This window comes from Acinonyx jubatus, chromosome B2 (assembly GCF_027475565.1).
Source record: "Acinonyx jubatus isolate Ajub_Pintada_27869175 chromosome B2, VMU_Ajub_asm_v1.0, whole genome shotgun sequence".
Taxonomy (NCBI): Eukaryota; Metazoa; Chordata; class Mammalia; order Carnivora; family Felidae; genus Acinonyx; species Acinonyx jubatus.
Genome location: NC_069385.1, coordinates 127,932,520 through 127,955,725, shown reverse-complemented (window position 1 = coordinate 127,955,725; position 23,206 = coordinate 127,932,520). Strand labels below are relative to the sequence as shown.

The following is a 23,206-nucleotide window of genomic DNA, read 5'->3' as shown; positions in this document are numbered from 1 at the left end:
AAGAAATTGTTCAAGAAATGCTCTTATTAATTCCAATGATTTTTAGATGAGGTTTTTCTGCTTGGACAGTCCTATTGTATGCATATAATAACATCTTTGTTTCTTCTTTTCAAATCCTTAAATGTTTTATTTTTCTTGTCTCACTGCCTTCAGTGCAATGTGGAATAGAAATAATGATGGTAGGCATGCTTGCCTCATTTTTAGATTTAAAAGAAATTCTTCCAATGTTTCACCATTAAATGTGATGTTCACTGTAGGTCTGTGTTTTAGGTGTGCTTTAGGATTGTAGTGTAGGTGTAAAATTCAGAGAGCTGATTCTTAAGTTCAAGCTAGTGTTCTTTTTTGTGAAACAAATCCGCTTACCTTAGTCAGTTTATATATATTAGGACCTCTGATATATTTGTAATTATTTCTCATTTACATGTGGATTTTCTTAATGCCCTGATCCTTCCATGCTACTTTGTCTCCTTCATTCTGACATTCTTTTGGATTGATTGGAGTGTTTTTTTTTCTTTTACAAGTTTGAAAGTAATATACTATATGGCTAGTTTTTAAATAGTTGCCCTTGAATTTCTAACATGAATATTTCACTTAATAAAGCTTAAAATTAAATATTAGCTTTTTTTCCTTTTTCCTTTTACTCTTGGCATTATTTATTTACTTATTTATTTATTGTGGTGAGAACCACATGATATTAGATTTATCATTTATCATTTAGATTTGTTACATTTAATCATTTTCAAGCACACAGTTCAGTAGTGTTAAGTATATTCACATTGTTGTACTACCATAGGACAACAGAACTTTTTCATTTTGCAAAAGTAAACGTGGTCTTTACTCTCTCCCTGATAAATACAAGGATAAGGACATCAGAATGCTTTATGCCATCACCAGCCCCCTCCTCCATGTGCTATTATTTGTGCTGAATTATGGCTTGTTGTAGGCAGCCTCTAATACTGCCCCCAGTGGACCCTGCTCCTAATTCAAGCCCTGTGCGAAGCTCTCCCCTGAGAGACCCAGTGACTTGCTTCTAAGCAGTAGAACATCGCGAACGTGTTGGGAAGTTGCTTCTGAAATTAGGCTACCAAAAAATCTGCCTCTCTTGCCCTCTCTTACTCTCTTGCTTGGAACACTTGCTCTGTGGGAGCACAGCGCCATGTTGTGAGATGCCCGCATGGCAAGCAACTGATGCCTCTGGCCAACAGCCACTGAGGACCTGAATCCAGCTAACAGCCACGTGAGTGAGCTTGGAGTGACCTTCTGGGGCCTGACTCTAGCCACACTCATATGAGTTTGGGAACAGATCTTCTCTCAGTCAAGCCTTGAGACGGCTGCAGTCCAGACCAACACCTTGATCAGCCTTTTAAGACACCCTGTGTCAGAGACACCCAAAGAAACCATGCCTAAACTCCTGCAGAGAAAACCTGAGACAGTAATGTCTGTTGTTCAAAGCTGCTAAGTTTTAGACTAATTTGTGATGCAACAATGGAAAACAAATATATTCCCTTTTCAAACTAGACATTATTATCATCCTTATATTCATCACTTATTTGAATTTGCCAACTCTTTTCTTGCTAGTCCATCTTGCATATCTGAACTTACTTCTTTTTTTAAAAGTATTTTTAGTATTTCTTTTTTTTAAGTTTATTTATTTATTTTGAGAAAGACAGAGACAGTGTGAGCGGCGGAGGGGCAGAGAGAGAGAGGGAGAGAAAGAATCCCAAGCAGGCTCTGTGCCACCAGCAGAGATCCCAATGTGGGGCTCATACCCACGAACTGAGATGACCTGAGCTGAAACCAAATGTTAGACACTTAACTGACTGAGCCACCTAGGTGCCCTCCAAACTTACTTCTGAGAGATCATTGTGTTTCTTTCTGAAGTATCCCTTGGAAAGTTCCTTTACTGAATCTTTTGGGGGAAATTCTAGATTTTGTTTGTTCAAAAAACATCTGTAATTTAAATTCTAGACTTCGGGTTTCCTGGATCATGAAGGTAATATACATTTGGACCCAGGCCTATAGGCTCTCTGGTCTGTAGCTACTAATTCTAAGGGAACACTTATTATTCCAGAGGCCAGGTAAGTTAGATAAGTTTCCTTGTCTTCCATATTTGCCAAATCATTTTTTTTCTTATCCACTTTTAAAATTGTGGATGCAATTTTTTGAAGGACTGAGCTTCACGGAGGGGTCAATTTCCCATCTTGTACAGCATAGGACTGTGTTGCCAGACTCCCACACAGCTACTGAAGCCTGAGTTCTAGTTCCTGGAGACAAATTTTCTGAGGGCGGATATGGCTTCAGTGTTGGCTTTCCTCTGCTTTTAGGCTTTCTCTTTGTTTTAGTTCCTAAAGACCTCCTCTATTTTCTTGTAAGATCAGTTATGCATTAAAAATCAGGACACTTGATACTTGCTTGTAATCCTGTGCTTTGTTCAACCACTGGCTCAAATAAACCAAGAGCCACTGGCGATTTTTCTTCAGGTCTTTGTTTGTTTGTTTTTTAATGAATATACTCACATGAGAATTGCTCTTCAATTTAGCAAAAACCAAAGCCAAATGTGAGGCAGAAGGCTATTGTTCACCGTGGAAAAATTATATTCCTGCCCACTCTCCACACTACTTGTATCCCAAACAACTCAGTGTAGGTCAGGCTAGAAATTAGAGTGTCTGGGGAAACTGAGGCTCCTCGTACTTCCCTTTTGGAATAACCTCCACTTCAGATTCGGACCCAAGCCAGTCAACCCCAGTGGAGTGGGGACAGAAGGATTTAGGCATTTGGGAATTTGCCTAATGGCTGAAGTCGGCTGCACTGAGGAAGCTTTTCTACATGTGGAGAAAAGAACAGAAGAAGCAGGCAGCTTGGCATGAAGCGTTAGGGCTTTAGGGTCCCAAGTGACCTGTCATATTTTCAACAGGTGTCCCCTGTCCTGGTTATTTGTTTACTAACTGTGATTAGATTACTTAACAAGGTTCACATCACAGTGCAAGGCATCTGTATTCTAAACATGTTCTTGCTTTTACTGCTTTATGAAACCATGTCATTCCTAGGTAAGATCTGCAATCAGAGTACATTTGTGGAGACGTTGGTCTTCTCGATATTATAAATGAGCCCCCATAGGTTTTCTGTACATACAAAGGCTCTTGTTTTATAGGAGCTTGGACAAGAAAAGATATGGACAAATTGCATTAAGAGAAGGGCTGCATAGGAAGAGGATGTTTTGCACTTTGAGGTTGTTGGTATAAAAGAGAGGTTCTGATCTTGCTGCGTGTGGTATCTTTTTTTTTTAAGTTTATTTATTTATTTTGAGAGAGAGAGACAGAGGGTTTGAGCAGGGGAGGGGCAGAGACAGAGGGAGAGAGACAGAATCCCAAGCTGTCTCTGCACTGGCAGCCTAGAGCCCAGTGCAGGGCTCAAACCCACGAACTGTGAGATCATGACCTGAGTTGAAATCCAGGGTGGGACGCTTAACTGACTGAGCCACCCAGGCACCCCTGTATGTGGTATCTTTGACCTGAAGTTGGATGAGCTCACCCATCATGGTTTTTAGGCTAAAAGAGGAAGCAGAGCTGACCTGGGAGGTCCCGTTGGGTTCAACTGCCATGCAGTTTTGTGGCTGTGGTTAGGACACATTGCCTCTCTGGCTCAAGTTGCTCTGAACAAGGAGGCACTTGGTATTGAAGCCCTGAGGTTCTTTCTGGCCAGAATATTTACAATTCTGTGTGAGATTCCAGTCTACCCTGAGCCTGTGGAAAGGGGTGGTAGATTTCTGACTCCTCTCTATGTGTCATTCTCTCCATTCTTGTGGAGAAATAGATGGTCATGTGACATCCATGACCATAACAGGTGCCATGAGGCAATATGTCAGAAACTGATCCTTGGCCCCACAGAGAAGTAGAGCTGCACCAGGAACCTTACCCTATGCATCTTTCTCCTCAATTTGTTGCTATCCTACCACTGTGAACTACAATGGCTACATTGGCCACAGAACTATAAACAGATGGCAAGGAAGTGATAGTGTGGCCTGTCATTCTCATCCCTGACTGAGAGGTGTTAGGGTGGGAGGACACCACTGGGACTTCCTCCCTGCTGGTTGGGGAACCACAATCAGCAATTCCAGACAGTAGCTGGAAAGAGGCAGCAAAGACAGTGACTATCGTTTTGAGCTCTTGAAGACCTCATCTCTCATGACTCTATCTTTGAGAATGACTTAACAAGCATGTCTGGGGGCTGCAGCCCTAACAATAGCAGGAAGGAAGTCGGGTCACATCCCAAGCACTAGATGCGCATGTAGCCTCATTCTTAGTTATTTGGAGGTTCAGAGTGTTTCTACCCCTATGGACAGACCACAGAGACCAAAACACTTTTCTCTCCCTTTGGAAGTAGGTAAGAGTAAGGACCAAGAGTTACGACTGAGCCAGAAAAAAAATGGGACAGTGGGATTGATGAACTTGAGGGGTCTCATATAAAATTTGGATAGAGAGCCAGACAACAACAGCAATCAAATTGGCACCAGCATTCACACAGAAGATAGAAGTAGAAAGACAGTTCAGTGTATGTTCTGAGATGATGTGTCAGCTAACTGCTGTGCAGATTATTCTCACCTGTACAGACAGAATCCATCATTTCTTCTATACAACCCTTCTAATTGTACATTTGACATTACCACGAAGTTTCCTGCAATGCTGACAGCCCAGGTTAATGTATAATAATGCTAGGACAGTAACAGCACAATGACCCTGTGAAACATGTACCATTTGAGGAAAAAGCACTAGGATACAGGGAACTTTGTGCAAAGAAAGGCCTTAGGGTCTTCAGGACACAATAGGTCAAGTTCAAGTAAAGAGAGCTTGCTGACCAGCCATCAAACCCAGAATCAATTGACTGGTAACTCAGAACCTGTGTCCTTGGCTAGTCTGAGTTCATAGTCTTTATCTTTGGTCTGGGACATCCCAGACACCTAGGAAGATACTGAACTAAGTATGGCTATAACCCCAGGAAGGTGTAAGAATACCGGTATGAATAAATATCAGTGTAACCATATTAGAGACATAAATGTAAACCCATGTTACCAATATTTGAAAAATACTGTAGTTTAAGAAAAAAAGGGCAGTAAGTGGAAACATCATTGTGATAATTTGTATCTGCTTTGCCTGTTTTTAAAGATTTTAAAGCATTTAAGGAAATCTGTTGTATTAGGTTAAATGTTCAAGATAATTCTATTAATAAATGGGTGACCAATGTATGTATGTCTGCAATAAAATTAGTGTTTAACTTACAAAATTCTGACTTAATTGTCCAAGTAGTATTTAATTGCTTAAGGGATTTTATTATATGGTGTAGGAAGATTGAATTGAGCATGAAAACATACGGAGGACCCTTGCATAGGAAAGATCCCAGCTATGGGAAAAGATTCTAATAGCTAACAGGCAGAGGGAACCCTGATCGTTCTGTTGTGGATTTCTCCAGAGCAGGAGCTGGCACAGTTCCCACCTGGCCATAAGGGGATATACCAGGCTTCAAATAGCGGTGCCCATTGGCAGCTCTTCTTCGACTGTTAATTGTGCTTGGAAGCAGCATTTTCTAGGCTGAGGATATTTTCTTCCTCCTCCTAGCCATTGGGTTGGTCACCACTCACTTCTGTCCTGAAGGTGGAGAGGCATGGAGGGAACTGGTACAGAATTTCAAGAAGGGACACACAATGATGCCTTCTTGGATCCCACAAGGAGGCTGGCAGATGTGACTTGCACACTGCCTGCTGTGCATGAATCATCCCTTGACTGCACCCAGATGGATGGTCAAATAATTGTTTCTGGTGGACCCCAGAGAACCCCTTCCAATGCTTGGTTGGCTCCTCTAGGGTCCCAGAACAGAGCTACTGTACAGGGGCCTGATATATCACTTCACAAGGTATCCCAGAAAGATACCAAACACCAACTCACATGACACAGAGTTCCTGGGTGGATCATCTTTCCCTTTCCATTAAAATATCAGCCCTGTTGTTTGGGTTTTAGAAGGGAGCATCTGCCCCCACATATGTGTGACCAACATTGCTCCTGCATTGTGCCTTCCCGCTTGTTCTTATCAGCATTGCAGAGGACTCTGCCGGGCTCGGTACTCCTTCATCATTGGGAGCCTGGTGCCTGACAGCCTCTGCCAGGTTCTTCAGCTGCATAATTTGGGGCTGGAAAGGGGCTCTTTCACCTTCACCTTCTTTGGTCTGGAGCAAGCAAGCTGCTTTGGCCCCCTATGCTCCCTCTTCCCGTAGTGCTGAGTTTGAAGCCTTGCCCAGGACCTCGCACTGGTGGCGGCTTGGGGGAATATATGGTTTATGTTGTTGTTTGCACAAAAATAGCCACAGAGCTCAGCAACATCCTTCCCCCCATCTCTGCCCCTTCAAAGATTCTCCTCCAAAACATGAAAAAGGCTGCTTATCACGATTTTGCTTGAGAATGGGAAGAGCAGTGAACAGCACCCTAGAAGACATTTCCTGCCTATGCAGAAGAGCCTCTTAGACTCACAGGCTCTTGGCTTTTTCCCCTCTTTAAGTTCTCATTCACTAATGGACTCAGGATCTCTTTTGAAAAGTGCTTGGGAGAATTAACGCTGCCTTGGAAGTCTGGCTCTAACAACCTCACAGAAACAGGGAGGACCTCAGTGACTTGGTAGCCGGAACCCACCTACACAGTTTGCTCTGGTCCAGCTCCTGTTCACAGTCAACTTTTTCTTGTTCCCTTTTTTAATAATATATATTAATATATATAACATAATATATAATATATATATTTTATTTTAACTTAATATGCATATTCTAGAGCATATATTTATTTACATAATATATATTATATATATTTATAAATTTATATATTCATTTTAATTTATGATATATTATATATTATTTATATATATTATTTTAATACATATAATATATTACAAATATATACATTTTAAAAATAATTGCATATTTAAAAAAATTTTTACGTTTATTTATTTTTGACAGAGAGTGTGAGCATGAGCTAGGGAGGGGTAGAGAGAGAGAGGGAGACACAGAATCTGAAGCAAGCTCCAGGCTCTGAGCTGTCAGCACAGAGCCTGACACATGGCTCAAACTCACAAACTGCAAGATCATGACCTGGGCTGAAGTCAGATGCTTAACCGACTGAGCCACCCAGGCACCCCAAATAATTGTATATTTTAAAATCAGCTTCCTGCCTTTAAGTTTGAGCAGTAAGGCCTCGCTATGCTCCCAGAAGCTAGCTGTTTAATCTTGCATGCCCACTTATCCCTTTAAAATGGCATCATTGTCTCCCTGGCTATTTGTCTACTTTTCTCTAATTGTACAATATTTATATCCCTATTAATCTAGGAACATAAACTAAGGGAGAAATGGCTTTCTGTGTGCAATATTTTAAAGTACTGTTAAGTGACTATGAGCCTGTGATATTTTCCATTATTATTATTCTTTTAATTGTGTTCCTTCTTTTGTGTTGTTTTATGCTTCATTTATTTCAGAATTATTAGGCTTTGAGGAAAGCAGATTTTTCCCCCCACTCCCTTTCCTTCCAGGGCAGTTTTAAAATAATTTTTCTACAAACACTTTATCAACATGCCCTCCTCTGCAGCCAGGTCATTTGGAGTTTACCCTTTATCTTGGAGAAGATGTCGCCAGCATTGCTTTGCATTTTAAAAATCTGATTAATTGTCCTCTTTGACTATCTTGATGGATTATTCAGATGCACGTGACCTGATTTTGACTTTGAAATTAAAGATTTTTTTGGAGGTCAGATAAAGTGCCTGCCCTACTGTAAACTCCAGCAGCATGCAAAACCTATTTAGGCAGAAATGGACAAAGCTGATTGCCTTCAAGGAGAGAAGAGTATGTGATGATTAAGTGTGAAGCATGGTGACCAGTCACCCTAGAACCTCCCAGGTGACTGGCCCAGATCCCCTAGGGGCCACCCACACCCTCAACTTACTGCTGGAGATGGGGCTCCCCCTGCCCTGCTCTCCCCACTCACCAACTTCTCCACACTGAAAACGGCTGTCAGGTGCAGAGGAAATAGGGTTTCCCTATAAAATAAGCAAGCCAACTGCAAAGGAGGGCTATGATCAAAAAATTTGCTATTCTTACTGACAAGAGAATGGCCTTCCATTTGCTTGTCTTAAAAATTTGGTAGATGTCATTTCCAAACACCTTGCAACAAAAGAGAACTTGATACACGTAGCTGAAAAATGTAGATGTAAGTGTTCCTTCTCTTCTACGACTCTTACGGGGTCTCTGATGGATACTTGGGAAGAGCCAAACTAGTCCAGCTCTGAATGCATGCAGAGAGGGGGAGGCTGGTGTAGGTAGAGATGGAACAATCCTTGAATCAGAAGACAAGTCTTTCTCCTCTTCCTCTTCCTCCTTCCTTTCTCGTTCACTTCCTCCTACCTTCTTCCTCATACTCTTCCTCCTTCTTTTGCTAGTGTAAGATTTTAACCTCCTCACCCAAAGACTTGGTCTTTGAGCTGTCTCTTCTCCCTGTCCCTATCCTACATCTTTGGGATCAGATGGCATAGGTTGTGCCATATTGGAATTCCATGATAAGGCTTTGAATCACTGGGCATGGAGTCAGACACTTAGGGTTGTATCATGACTCAGTATGTTACTAGAGAAGATAGTTAATATGTAGGTGCTTCAATTTCTCTACCTGGAAAATGGAGACAAACATCTTATATACCTCATAGGACTCTTCATAAGGATTGAATGAGACCTTATAAATGGAGTGACTTTATAGATTATAAAACACTATGGAAAATCAGATTATTATGGAAATAATGATTCTCTCAAAGGTATCATGACTTCCTGCATTCATGGTGGTTTTGTGTCAAGATTACTTGGTCACATAGCCTCTCTATGGCTAAAATTATCCAGAAGATGCAGAACTTGAGGCTCTGAACTGGTGAAGAGTTTGAAAGATTCTTTCCTAACCTTGACCAGGGAACAGGAACATTTTTCTATAAAGAGCCAAACAGTTAATATTTCAGGATCTGTGCCCATACAGTCACTATCACACTACTTATGGGAGAAGCCATAGACAAGGCATAAACACATGAGCATGACTGTGTTCTAATAAAACTTTATGGAGACAGAAATTTGACTTTCATATAATTTTCACATGTCACAAATATTATTATTCTTTTGAATCTTCTAGCCATCTGAAAATGTAAAAACAATTCTTCATTCACAGGCCATATAAAACCAGGCAGCATGTAGGGGTGCCTGGGTGGCTTCAGTGGGTTGAGCATCCCGCTTCAGCTCAGGTCATGATCTTAAAGTTTGTGAGTGTGAGCCCCACGTCAGGCTCTGTGCTGACAGCTCAGAGCCTGGAGCCTGCTTCGCATTCTGTGTGCGTCTCTCTCTCTCTGCTCCTTCCCTGCTCACACGCTGTCTCTCTCTCTCAAAAATAAATAAAGATTAAAAAAATTAAAAAAAAAAAACAAAAAAACAGGCAGCATGTAGGATTTAGTGTGTAGACTTCACTTGCCAACTGCTGCCCTAGACTCATCCCAGGAGCCACTTGCATGGCCAGGTTGACTGTGAGTATCAAACATATCAAAAGGGAGACATGAAGTCATTTAGGCAATGTATAATAGGTCTCTTACTTTTTATGACCCTCTTCTCTGCCTGTTTTATGTCAAAGCATCTTACAGCATGTTAAAGTCTGTTAAAGGACAACCCCGAGGTTCACACTCAAGGCCCTTGCCAAAAGATACAACCTAGACCTCTGCTTGTTAACCCTTATCAAAAAACCCAAAATAGCAGCAACAACAATGGCAACACTATTTATGGGTGGCTGCCTGGAGCACATGTGGCTCATCCATTCCTCTAGGCAGTCTAACTTTCCCTTGAGCAATTCAGACCTGCAAGTGCTTACATTCATGGAAGTTTCTACTGCAGCCCTTTGCAAAATTAACCCTGATTTGCATTTTTGTGATGAGCCCTTGTTTCCCACTGAGGGGCACCATGAGAAACAGCGGATGGGAGTCACATATGTCCAGGGAGAGATTTCTCTCAGAGCTCATCCCAGTATCAGGAAAACGTAGACAGCTCCTTAAAAACTGGTTTTATTTTGCAAACAATGTAATCTCCTCATTTGATTTGGCTTCAAGGAAGCTCATAGTCAAATATACCTCTACTGACTGTAAAATATCTTACAAGCCATCAGCAGCAAAGATTTATTGAAGCGCATAGTATGTACTAAGCACTTGGTATGTGGTGCTTTTTACTTAATCCTCACATAGCCTTTGAGAGGTAGGTAAAATTATTATCCCTATTGTCATGGGCTGAATGATGGCTCCCAGATACCCATGTCCTAATCCCCAGAACATGCAAATGCTGCCTAATGTGGCAAAAGGGAATTTACAGGTGTGATTAAATCTCCTTGAGACAGGAAGATAATGCTAATCCCAGTGTCCTAAAAAGGAGGCAGAGGGAAATCTTGCATAGATGAAAGCAATGTGACAACAAGATGTTGCAGCAAGATGCGACACTGTTGGCTTTGAAGATGGAGGAAGGGGCTATGATCCAAGGAATGCAGCTGTAGAAGCTGGAAAAGACAAAGAAAGAGATCTCCCCTGGAGTTTCCAAAGGAGCGTGGCCCTTGACTAAGTGAAGTTGGCTTCGGACTTCTAACCTCTGGAACACTAAAAGAATATATGTATGTCATTTTGGGCCAAAAAGTGGTAACCATTAGTGCATCCATAGGAAACTCATATACCACTTTGCAATCAAGGACAGGAGGCAGAGAGTATTGCCCAAGGGGTGGAATGAGGTTTCCTGACCCCAGGCCCCCATATTTTATCTTGGACATTGCCTCGTCTGTTGTATGTGTCCTGACCTCTCCTGGATTTATTATTCCCCTCCTGCCCTCCTCCTGATTCTCCCACTACCTCCATCCTCCAATCCTGTGGACTTTTGTAATCCACCTGATGCCATAGTGTGATAGAAGCAGCATATAAATAAATACATCAGTGGACATTTGTGGCATGTGAATGGAGTGAAGTCCCTGGGCTTTTGCTAGCTGTGGAGATTGTCTTATGATTTAACAAAAGAAAGGTCCCCAGCTGCTTCTCTTCCTCCTTCTGCTTTTGTAAAGACTGCCACTCTTTTCTTTACTATAGCATGAACAGTTGGACAGAGCAGGACTTCTGCTTTTTCAGAAAATTGTGCTCATTTCCTAATCAGTATTCAGAGCCCAGTAACTGCTTGTGAGCTTCTTTCTTTCTCCCAAAGGATTTTTGTCTTATTTAGAACAGTGTCCAGCCTAAATGCTCTCCCTCCCACTAAAATTATAAAACAAAACAAGAAGGAAAATAATGAAGCACTAAACTCAGAAAACAGTAGATCCTTTATTTTTGTAGGATGACATCCCCACATCTGTGTGAATGTAGGGATTCTAGAAGCCCTGATATGCACTGAGGATGTCTGGATACCAGGGTTTCATACAGGGTCACAAGACGTGGCCTTTGCTTTATGTTAACAATGTGAACGTCTTGGGGGTGAGGGAGCTGCCCTGTTATGAATCCAGCAGCTAAAGGGAGGAATATTTCCATCCGGGAGGGGTATGTGACCATTCAGTGCCTGATAGCTCAATGGTTCTCAAGAGATGAGGCAGGGCTCGCCTTTGGAGAAGCCCCCAGGGCATTGCTTTCTTTTCTGCTGATCCTAAAGTATACCAAGAATCTTTCCGAAGTTGAGGCTGTTGATATGATACTAGTTTAGACTTTTATCATTTCTTTCCTGGGTTATTGATTCTATAGCCTACACATCCTGGCTGTGGCCTCAAACAGCTTTCAATCTAATATCCATGCTCCAACCCATTCCCCGAGGAAATCTTTCCAAAATGCAATCTCCTCATTGCCGAAGGGATGCAGCTCCACCACATCTCTTGTATTAGGGTTCTCCTGTTTCTCTGGAGAAATATCTATATCTATCTATATCATCTATATTATCTATATCTATATCTATATCATCTATATCTATATCTATAAAATAGAAAAAGAATTATCATAAGGTGTTGACTCACATGATTATGGAGGCTGAGAAGCCCCATGATCTGCCATTTGCAAACAAGAGACCCAGGAAGGCTGGTGGTGTCTGAAGGACTGAGAGAGAGGCAGAAAGCCAGAAGAGCTACATGCAGGAGGTCCAAGTCCCAGCTTACAGTCAGGCTGAGAGAGTGAGTCCTTCCTTCCTCCACCTTTTGTTTCTGTTCAGGCCTTCAACAGACTGGACAATGCCCACTCATGCTGGGGAGGGTGATCTGCTTTTCTCAGGCCACTGATTCTGGTGCTAATCTCCCCTGGACACACTCTCACAGTCATACCCTGAAAGTGTTTAATCAGTTCCCTGGGTGTCCTATGGCCCAGGCAAGGTGACACATGAAATTCACCATCACTCTTGGGCTCTGCCCACATTCCCTACCTCATTTCTCATCCTCTCTTGTGTTCCAGTCCTTCTGCAGTCCCCTGAACTCTGCCTGCTGGCATCTCCCTGCTGTCACACACGTGCCAGAGTTATCCTTCCTATCCCTTACCTCTACCCCACCTGCCTTCACATAGCAGGAGATTAAAGCATACCAGAGTCAGCCAGGCCTGGGATCAACTCATTTTAATTCCACAGATATTGACTTCATGCCTTCTCTGTGCCCCCAAGATGTAATTCTGCCACTATTACCTGTGTGTCCTTGGAAGAGTCACCTGGCATTTCTAACTCTCGCTTACACATCTGTAAAATATTAATGCATAGGAAGAATTTAGCATGGTGCCTGGCACATGTAAACCTTCCAAGGACATAAGGTGTTATAATTGCCATTTTTATCATTCTTTGAGGCTGAGGTCAAGCTTGATGACCCTTTCCCTGGTAGGTTAAGATCCCCAACCTCACCCTTTCCAACTACCATGACCCCCGGTGCATGACGCACGCCTCTATTCTGGCGCTTCCCATTGAGCATTTCCCCTATTGTTTAGTTGTCTGATCTTCCCACTACCCTTTGATGAGAACTGTGTCTCTTTCATTCTTTTTCCCTGAGTGACCAGAGCAAGACTTGTGCCGACATTTGTTGACTCCATTGAGTAACTACCCAGAGGGAGGAGTTATCCCCAGAGGCGGGTGATATGCTTTTTTTTTCTTTTCCTGGTGCATCCACTTCTCTTGCTTTTCTTGGCAATGACTTGAAAGGCTGTGCCAGGCTTGGCTGCAGGCTGCAGGCTGGTCTGGGGGAGGGATCAGCCATGGCAACCTTTTATGGGAGGATGAATTAGAAAAACAAATTCCGAGCAGCCCATTCATCTCAAGGCTCTCTTCTTATCCTGCACCTACAATGCATACATGCCAGCAGAAAGCATCTCATTCCCATGGGAAGAGCAAGAGTAATGAGATCAAGTCCTATAGCATTGAGCCATTCATTGTCTTTTACATTAGAAAAAAAAATGTTTTTGTGTGTTTCAATGTTCAATGTTCCTTCTTTTTAAAAGAGTGAAGTCAAGTTGGACAAATGGTTCTGGAGGCCAGCCTGACCATCCCAGCCTCTCCAAGGAAACTCCTGAGGTGGCAATTGTAGGATCAGCTATCTGCTCAAATGCAACATCTCCACTACTCCCCAGCTTATCATGGGGCCAATTTAAATACTTAAAGGGCATTTTTTTTCTAACTCCTCCAATCAGAACTGCCTTTTGCTTCCTGTCTACCTCCAAAGTGTCATATTTCATACTGGCATACTTTTTCATGAACCTATCCCTCTAATGTTCATTCAAGTTGTGATCCTGAGGTTGAGTTCATTTTTCCCACTCAGGCCCCCTTTGTGGACTGAATTGTTCCCTGCTCCCCACCTGCCAATTCATATGTTGAAATCCTAACCCTTGGTACCTTAGAATGTGATTTTATTTGAAGATGGGGTCTTTAAAGAGGTGATTAAGGTTAAATGAAGTCCTGTGGGTGGGCCCCAATCCAATAGGATTGGTGTCTTTATAAGACAAGAAGGCACAGAGGAAAGACCACGTGAGGACATTGGGAGAAGATGACCATCTGCCAGCCAAGGAGAGAAGCCTCAGGAGAAATTGACCATGTTGACACCTTGACCTGGGACTTCCAGCCAAAGAGCTGTGAGAAAATAAATATCTGTTGTTTAAGACCCAGTCTGTGGTACTCTGCTCCAAAGTGTTGGTTCTGACTCTGACTGCAGCAGCTCCCTGCATTCTATTGATTAGATTGTGTTTTTTGTTAGCAAAGACATATGTCCCATTGGGGTAATAACCATGGCTCATTCTCATTGGTTATGTCTGGCTCTGGACAAAACCCTGGCATTGAGAGATCAGGTAAGTGTTGAATTCATGAGCAACACTGCTCTGGAATGTCATACAAAGGGCAGGAATCTACTCTTTGGGCATATGTGATCTTTTCACTCAATTTGCAAACTAAATAAACTGGAAAGATAGCCCAGGCATACAGTTTGGGGTGGTAGTGACTATTGGAAGCATTTTTTATTTTTTTTATATTAAAAAAATCTTTAATGTGTATTTATTTTTGAGAGAGGGAGGGAGAGAGAGAGAGAGAGAGAGAGAGAAAGTGAGCACAAGTTGGGGAGGGGCAGAGAGAGAGACATACACACAGAATCCAAAGCAGGCTCCAGGCTCTGAGCTAACAGCACAAAGCCCAATGTAGGTCTTGAACCCACCAACTGTGAGATTATGACCTGAACCAAATGGCACACTTAACCAACTGAGCCACCCAGGTGCCCTGAAAACATCTTTTCTTAATTTTGAGCTGATGGGGGTGTCAGGATTTGGTAGACTCCTTAGTCATTTTTGTTGTTTTCTGGCTCTGCAGTATTAATGAACTGCTCCATTTAGACTCAAGGCCTTTTTCATGTCCTTTTCGTGGCTCTCTTTGGGCTGTTTCCTACTCACACCTCCCACCCCTCCTTCCCCCAAGGGCTCTCGAATCACCTTGCAGACCCACTACAAGTGGAGAAAGTGTTTAGCCCCTGGGCCCCTCATCCTTTCCCCACCCCAACTAAGCACTTCAGTGGCCCCTTCCATGGGCCTTCATTTTCCCATAAACACAAACAATGATGTTTTGAAAGACCTTACCACAACTCTGGTAGAACACTTCCAAGTTTCCATCCCGGCAGACCGTGTGTGGGGGCCAGGCTTTGCCGTTGCTGCTGGGAGATATCAGAGTCCAGATAAGGAGGAGGACCACCGTGACACCCTCCATGAGAGACCTTGCGTGTGACCCACAGAAAACTAGCAGTCCCAATGCAAAGGGCCTTCCGGGTCCTCTCTGTCCTCTCACTACAGGGGTGAATGTTCAGTTTCACTTCTCATATTTTATTCTCCCAAGGAACCGCTGTGAGATGCATTTGAATACTGTTCCCCCAGGACCTTTGACACTTGAATGAGCACGGTGAGGATAGCTTGTGTCTAAGGTAGGCTGGATGTTGATGTTCCACTTTCATGGGGAGGAGCCAGCAAGTGATGCATGACCTTATGCCATGGTCCCTCTCCAAACAGCCCCCTTAGAGTCCTGCACCCCCAGGTGGAGTGTGAACTCAGGAAAGCAACACCACAGTACCCCCATGTCTCCATAGGCTCCTATGTGGGCTGTGGACCAGGGACCTGGCGGGGTGCCAGCAGGCATCATTTGGCATTTGGAGGGCTACAGAATAACATTTGGAATCTGGAATGAGGTTTTTGCCCTGTTGGCATTTTCTCCCGTTTGGCTCAAGCCCACTCTCAGGGTTAGGGTTTCAGCGGTGAATTGTGCAGCTGTGAGAACAGAGTTTGTTCCGGGAGCAGCAGATGTGGCCTCTGGAGGTGTGGTGGAGGGAATGGCCCTGAGAGCTGAGCTGTGTTCTATATCTAGGTTTGGCTTCGTGAAAGGGGTGGTGAAGGAGGGGGAAGTGAGGGCCTCCTTTTTAAGATGGTGTGGAGGAAGGTTAATTTCTTTGGTCATTGGAGGGATGATTAATATCACATCCCACTTTCTCTTCAAAGCCAAGAGTCTGTCCCCCTCTTCCACTACCTCTGTTGTTCTGCATCACAACGGCAAAATTTATCAACCCTGGTTCCCTGCCTCCCACCTCAACTTAGTTTAAGAGAACCAGAGTCAGGGCCAAGGCAAGCAGATTGGAGAAGTAAACAGAGTACACTATTTCCCCTGGGAGGAAAAGCATTTCTCTGAGCTCACTAGACAAATTGACTGTTTCTGCTGATAGGTAACTGTAGCTACCTCAAAATTTCTTTTGAAGTAAGTGGAACTTAATTACCAGTGAAAACAAATACATTGACTTAATTGATGGGTATTTAGGATTTCATGGGAGACATCACAAAGTAGCCATTTGGGGAAGGGGGAGGTCTGGGTTGATTTTTTGTTTTGTTTTGTTTTGTTTTGTTTTTTAGGTACTCATCTGTAAATAAGTTTAGAGATGTTGGCTTTCAACAGTGATTACCAAAATGTGGTCCCCAGACAACAGCATCAACTTCAACTGGGAACTTGTTAGAAATGAAAATTCTTTGGGCTATATGCAAGACCAGGTGAATCAGAAACTCTGCAATGGGGGTGGGCACTGTGTTCTAATAAGCCCGCTGGTAGTTCTAGGATGGGAACATGGAGGCTGTCCCTAGGGAACTTTGAGTGCTCTAGAAGGTGTTGAGAGAATTCTGACCAGTGAATGAGGAGAGCAATTGAGGCTAAGCCCTTCCACTCATGCATAGCACTGCATAGCCAACACACCAGTGGAAGGTTCCGGGATGGCAGAGCAGGGAGCAGGTATCCCGACAGAGAGCTATAAGTGGCTGCCAACATGCCATCTGAGGATCCAGCCATAGATTGTGAAGCAAAGGACCTAGTGATGAAAAGAAGCATAATTCAGGAATTGTTCTGACATTTGGAAATGGCAGTGGGGGTTGGACTTGAGTGGGCATCAGCTTCAGGTGTAGGGTTTGTTAATACATAGATTGCCAGGCCCTAAACCCAGAGTTTCTAGGTTGTAGATTCAGGAAACCTGGGGTGGGCCCTGAGAGCCTACATTTCTAACAAGTTCCCAGGTGATTCCATTGCTGCTGGTCTGGGGCCACAGTCCGAGAACCTCTGCTACTCTATAAGATTTGGTCTGTGGCATTCAGTTTTGTTTTGTTTTTAAATCATTTTAGTTTTTCCCAAACATTCTTGTGCTAAATGATAGACATTTTGTATAACACATAGTAGACCCACATAGGAATACAGAGTGAGCCACTTGTTCTACAGAGTTCTGCTTACTGAAAATGAGGATTTGCTTGAAATCATCAGCTATGGCTCATCAAGTTCAAGCAATCCGAAATGTATTGAGGAGTTCTTTAACTAGAAGCTTTATAAAGACAACAAAAGAATTCATTAACAATGTCCTATTTCTGAACTATAAAATAGAATTAGAATCCATTTATGATAGCTATGTAAAATATGCTTTTATAGATGTAAATGGTAACTAAATATACCGTCAGGCTCCCATATTGACTTCCAACACCTTACCAATCTTAGCCAAAGAAGCTGTACTTTTTATTTTGCTTTTTTTTTTTTTTTGTAATCCCCTTCCTCTGCGTTTCAAGCTGCTTTCTTTTCATAGGGGTTTGCATATGGATGGTGCCTTTATTTTCTTGCAGGGTAAGATGTTATTATCAGGATGGCCATCACTGAAAGTGTTCTTTTTTTAATGTTTATTTTTGAAACAGAGAGAGGAAGAGAGAGAGTCCCAAGCAGGCTCCACTCTTTCAGCGCAGAACCTGATGCAAACCATGAGATCATGACCTGAGACAAAATCAACAGATGGATGCTTTCCTGACTGAACCACCCAGGTGGCCCTGGAAGTGTTCTTAAGAAGAAAACTCTTGATGTTTAAGCAGAGATTTTCAGAATAAAAGGTGAGACTCTGAGGACATGGGAATACAATTACCTTGGGAAAGTGATTCAATCTTGGTGTGGGCACTGCACTTCTGCGTACATGGAAGGGGCTTCAGGCCAATTTTATCTACATCTCATGTGCCAGCAGGTGGCAGATAGCCCTAACTCTCCTTTATCACTGAGGGCTGATGATGTGGCACTGTCTCCAATGGCAAATGTGTCTTCATCAACCCTTGTCTTCAACTATGGCCACTCTTCCTTCAATGACCCTCAGATATTTATTCCATTAGCAACAATTTCCTGTTGTATTGCACTGCCACTTTGGTCTGTGTCTGTGTTTCTGCCACACTACAGCTGGATGAGTGAGGTTTGATCTCTTCATGCTTTTGGCTTCCAGATTGAGTGAAAACTAAAAATGACTCCCCAGTGTGTAGAAGTCAGGAAGTCATGCCACTTCCTGTGTTACATCATTTAGCAGCCCCCTGAGCTGCCTGCTGAGGTTTCACTATTTAACTATTTTCATGCCACTGTTATGTAGGCTACATGTGCCAACTACTGAGTTTTTCCATAGTATCTCCCAGACTTTTGGAAGACTCATCCCAGGGAAAATGTGAGATCCAAGAAACCCCTTGGATTTTTATTACCATTACATTATGTGTATGTACCTGATAGAAAAGTATAGAAACAGCCTGCTTTCTACAGAAAACAAGGAAAAATCCAACTATTTGTCTACTTGCTTCAGATTCATTCACTTATTTATTCAGCAAGTATTTATTAAGCACTCTAGCACACCAGATATGGTCTCAAGCACTGGGAATGCAGCAAAGTCCCTATTATCAGTGAGCTTGCTTTCTAGTGGAAGGAGATGACGATCAGCAAATTTGTTTAGTACTATCGTTTAATAAAAGAGATTTTGCTTCTTGAAAAATTGCTTGGGTTTCACGTAGAAAATGGGATTGAGTTTTCTGAAATATTTTCAACTGACTATTACATATGTATACTAAACTTTGTTTTACTCGCCCCAGATAAATGAGGCAGCTTATCAGGTCTTTCCAATAACTGTTTGTTTCAACAGATAAACTGTAGCAGGACTATCTGAAAAAAACCCTAACACTCTTACCCCCCATTTCCTTATTATTGCCTCATGTAGTATCATATTAATATTCATTATCATTATTCTGGGGGGCTTAATATGCAAAGTACTTGGTTTCTAAATGGGTCTGTAAGTTCTATGACAAAATACAAACAGAAATGATTTTTATTTGTCTGAGGAGTCTGTACCTTGGCCTGGGAAGAGGTGGGTTCTCCAGGTCAATCTGATCAATTTCCAATAATGAAAGGGCAACAAATGGCATTTTCTGATTAAGGCAGAATATCATGGTCCAAGATGCAGGTCTAGTCTGAAATCACTGATGCACATCGCCCCAAAATTCTCTATAGCATGGTATCAATGACCAACTTGTCCTCAAATTGAGAATGCTCTCAAGACTTCATTTGACCAAGATTGAAGTGATTTTTAAGAATTTTTTAAATGTTTATTTTTGAGACAATGCGAGAGACAGAGTGCAGGCAGTGGAGGGGCAGACAGAGGGAGACAAAGAATCTGAAGCAGGCTCCAGGCTCTGAGCTGTCAGCCCAGAGCCCAATGCGGGGCTCGAGCTCACAAACCATGACATCATGACCTGAGCCGAAGTCAGACGCTTAACCAACTGAGCCACTCAGGCTCCCCTAAGATTGAAGTGATTTTAATAGACTGAAGGAAAAGCATTAGAGAGGAAACCAGAAGTGGGGTGAAGAATGAAGAGAGTTCTTTTACCTGATTTGCTCCTATCATGAGCAAAGCCCTAGGCTCAGGCTTCAATAGGTACATCCAACTGTGGTTGCTTCCTGAACTTTCTGCTGGCCATTATGGGATTTGCACTCATCACATTCAAGCCAAATTCTTTGAGAGCCCATTTTGATGGACTGGCAGGTGGCAGCTGGAATAAAATAATGTGTCTGTCTTTGCATCAGATCCCTGGAGATTTTCTTGACTTCTTTCTTCTGGCAGTGGTTGTTGAATACACCTAGAATTCTTCTGGAGATGTTATCATGGAGAGCTTTCTAGTCCCTGATGTAGTAAGCTTCCTCAGCAGTAACCTCAACATATAAATAAATAATCACAAATAATGATCTTTGAGATCTTTTTTCTCCTCTGCAATAAAAAAAATAGCCAAGTGGACACCTACTATGGGCCAGATACTCTTCTAAGCACCTCGATATATATTCCCTCACTTATTTCATCCTTATAACAGCTTTATGGGGTAGCTGTATCTCCATGATCCCCCATCTACAATGTGGAAATCCCAAAGTCTTGAAAAAGGAAGACTTTTTTTTGAAACTCTTTTAGTAAAAAAAAGTCTGATCTAAACTGAGAGTTCATAGTCTACTCAGTTTAATAGTCTGTTTAGTCTATTATATAGTCTTAATTTAACCCACCTAGGTTTCATTGCAGAAATATTAATGCGAGTGATTAGTGGGTAATGGGTCTTGCACCAGACCCCGCTGAAAGTGGTTATAAAATATAAAACTTATTATTTTTCTAAAGTCAAGAAATTTGAACAATTTATTTATTTTATTATTAATTTTTGTTGTTGTTGTTTGAGAGACAGAGAGAGAACCAGTGGGGGAGGGGGCAGAGGGAGAGAGAGGGAGAATCTTCAACAGGTTCCATGCTCAGTGCAGAGCCTGACACAGGGCTTGATCCCATGACCCTGGGATCATGACCTGCCCTGAAATCAAGAGTTGGACACTCAACCAACTGAGCCATTCAGGCACCCCAAGAAATTCTGAATTTTAAAATACATCTGTACTGGGGCGCCTGGGTGGCTCAGTTGTTTGAGCATCTAACTCTTGGTTTTGGCTCAGGTCATGATCTCATGATTCATGAGTTCGAGCCCTACATCAGGCTCTGCGGTGACAGTATGGAGACTGCTTGGGATTCTCTCTCTCCCTCTCTTTCTGCCCTTCCCCTGCTCACTCTGTCTTTTTCTCTCTCTCTCAAAATAAATAAACTTAAAAAATTTTAAATACATCTGTACTCAAAGATTTTAGTTTAGAGATTCTGGGCTTGTTCTATCATGGTCCTCGTTCTCTAAAGAAGAAACTGAGGCATAGTTAGTAACAAGTTCAAAATCACAGGTGGTAGGGCCAAGTTGAAAAGCAGACAGTTAGGCTTCAGATCCAAGTTCTTGACTCCTGAGAAAAAGGTGTCTTTATTACGGTGCCTTTATGCTTCCTTATCTTCCCCTCCAGTGATGTCAAAGCAAATGACCCCACTACTTGGAAATTGCTTGTAGACTTTGCTCTTCAGCCAAAGCCAGGCCTATACCACATGGCCAGTGACAAAATGGATGGACCTATGTGGGACATAAATATCTTATTAGAAGAATATCTTCTAATAAGAAATGTGAAGTGACAATAGAAGAACAGGACCTTCAAAGTCCAGAAGAGAGAGGCCATGGAAGGCAGCCAGTAAAATGGCAAGCCCCTAAAGGAGTCTAATGAATGACACGTCTCCTATCTCCACTGGACACTGTTGAAACAAAGGGTCAGACGATTTCATGGCAAGCTGCTTAATATTCAGAAATTGAGGTCTTTTCTATTTCTTTGAAGCCTGGATATGTCAGCTCCAATTGTAAGGTTATTGATGAATAAAGCAAGGGAAAAGGCACTTTGTACTTTTCAGGCAAAACAGTGCTTTCCATGGCTGTGGCCTCTGCTCACCTGGAATTTAATTGTGTTAAAAAGTCATGGCCCTGAGTTGTCACTTTTTGTTCAAAAAGCTGGTCTTTCCTTTGCTCAAGCTTTTGAAGTATAAGATTGGAGACTCCCCATCAGGGAGTCAAAGATGAAGTCACTTAAAAATAGTCTGTCTGTCACCAAGGGCTTTCCATTTGATTGCATGAGAGTCTTTCATCCCATCTGTGTCTGTCTGTCCCTACTGCTGCCACCCTAGACAGGTTCCTCATGGTCTCCCAGGATCCACCCCAGGCCTCTCTGAAATCCACGCTCCAATTGGCACCCAGTCTTCCTGCTGAGATGCAAATCTGTGAAGGACCCCTCCCCACCCTGACCAAGGCCTTTCAGTGGTGCCCCTTGCGTGTGTCCACAAGACCTTGTCTGATTTGGTTTTCCCTACTCCAATCCCTGCCAGCCCTCAGTTCCTATAGCAACCCGGCTCTTTCCTGCCCAGCATCTCCAGCACACGCTATTACTTTGCCCTGGAATTCTGTTATCCCCTTCCTCGTCTTGATGCTTATGTTTCCTTCAGAGCTTAGCTTAATGCTGGCTTCCTGGAGAAAGCTGCTCTGACCCTGGCAAGTCCCCTAAGTAGGCTTATGCAGCCGGTGGACCTCACCTCTTCACAGCACTGCCCATAAGCCATCATTCGATTGAGGTCAGATTCCCTCATAATGTATCAGGAAAGCTTTCTTCCTTCCTCCTTCCTTCACATCCTTCCTTCTATTTTTTTTTTTCTCTGTTTCCCCCTGACTCTAATATGACCAGTGCCTAGCACATAATTGGTACTCAGTAAAATATTTTAGACTTAATGGATGACACAGAGAATGAAGATGACCCAGAAAGCTTGTCTTTTTGGCCTTGGTGACTGGGCTTCTGTATTTCATGGGCCCTTACAAGTAAAGCAAAGGAGCTTTGTCCCTCCTCTGAGAGTCTATGATGCTCAAAGAAGTTAGCAAAGCGTGATGTCATCTTTTTCCAAAAGTATATCACAATTTCCTTTTCTCTCTTTTTGCTTCTCATTCTTAAAGGAATATATTCTAACTGAAGGATTTGGAGATATTTAGAATAACCCTCTGTTGTAGGGAGGTAGGGCAGGGAAGCTAGGGAGAAAGGAAAAATAATCGTCCATAATCTCAATACCCAGAGATAACCCCTACTGAAATTTTGTGAAATCTTCTTTGAGTCCACATGCACACACACACACACACGCACACACACACGGTCATATTGTACAAACCATACATACTGTAACATACTACAGTATTTACACTGGTCATTTAAAATTCTTCTAAGACATAATCCTTAATAACTGTATCATATTCTAATTCATGGTCATATGGATTGACCATGATTTATTTAATCAATTCAAGCTTTAGACATTTAGACTATTAATCACTAAATAATAGGAGATAATGCTATAGTGAATTTCCTTATTGTTATATTTTTGTGGATCCATAATTATTTCCCTAATATAAATTCCTAAAAGTTAAATGCTTGGTGAAA

The 23,206-nt window shown here is 42.4% G+C and overlaps 1 protein-coding gene and 1 long non-coding RNA gene across 4 annotated transcripts in view; both read right to left on the bottom strand.

Annotated features, from left to right (window-relative positions):
- The window catches only part of LY86 (lymphocyte antigen 86), a 67,126-nt gene extending 51,779 nt beyond the window's left edge, over positions 1 to 15,347 (bottom strand). For 2 of the 3 annotated variants that reach the window (XM_053223126.1, XM_053223127.1), the window contains exon 1: positions 15,133 to 15,347. In XM_053223126.1, coding sequence (XP_053079101.1) covers positions 15,133 to 15,259 — 127 coding nt within the window. In that variant the 5' untranslated portion in view covers positions 15,260 to 15,347. The remainder of the gene's footprint in view (positions 1 to 15,132) is intronic. The other variant, XM_015086997.3, reaches the window with a different exon arrangement.
- LOC128315678 (uncharacterized) lies at positions 9,103 to 15,122 on the bottom strand. The gene is made up of 2 exons (XR_008298708.1): positions 12,069 to 15,122; positions 9,103 to 9,439 (listed from the first exon to the last, which is right to left on the bottom strand). It is a non-coding gene; the product is annotated as an uncharacterized LOC128315678 (long non-coding RNA).
- Positions 15,348 to 23,206: the final 7,859 nt, after the last annotated feature.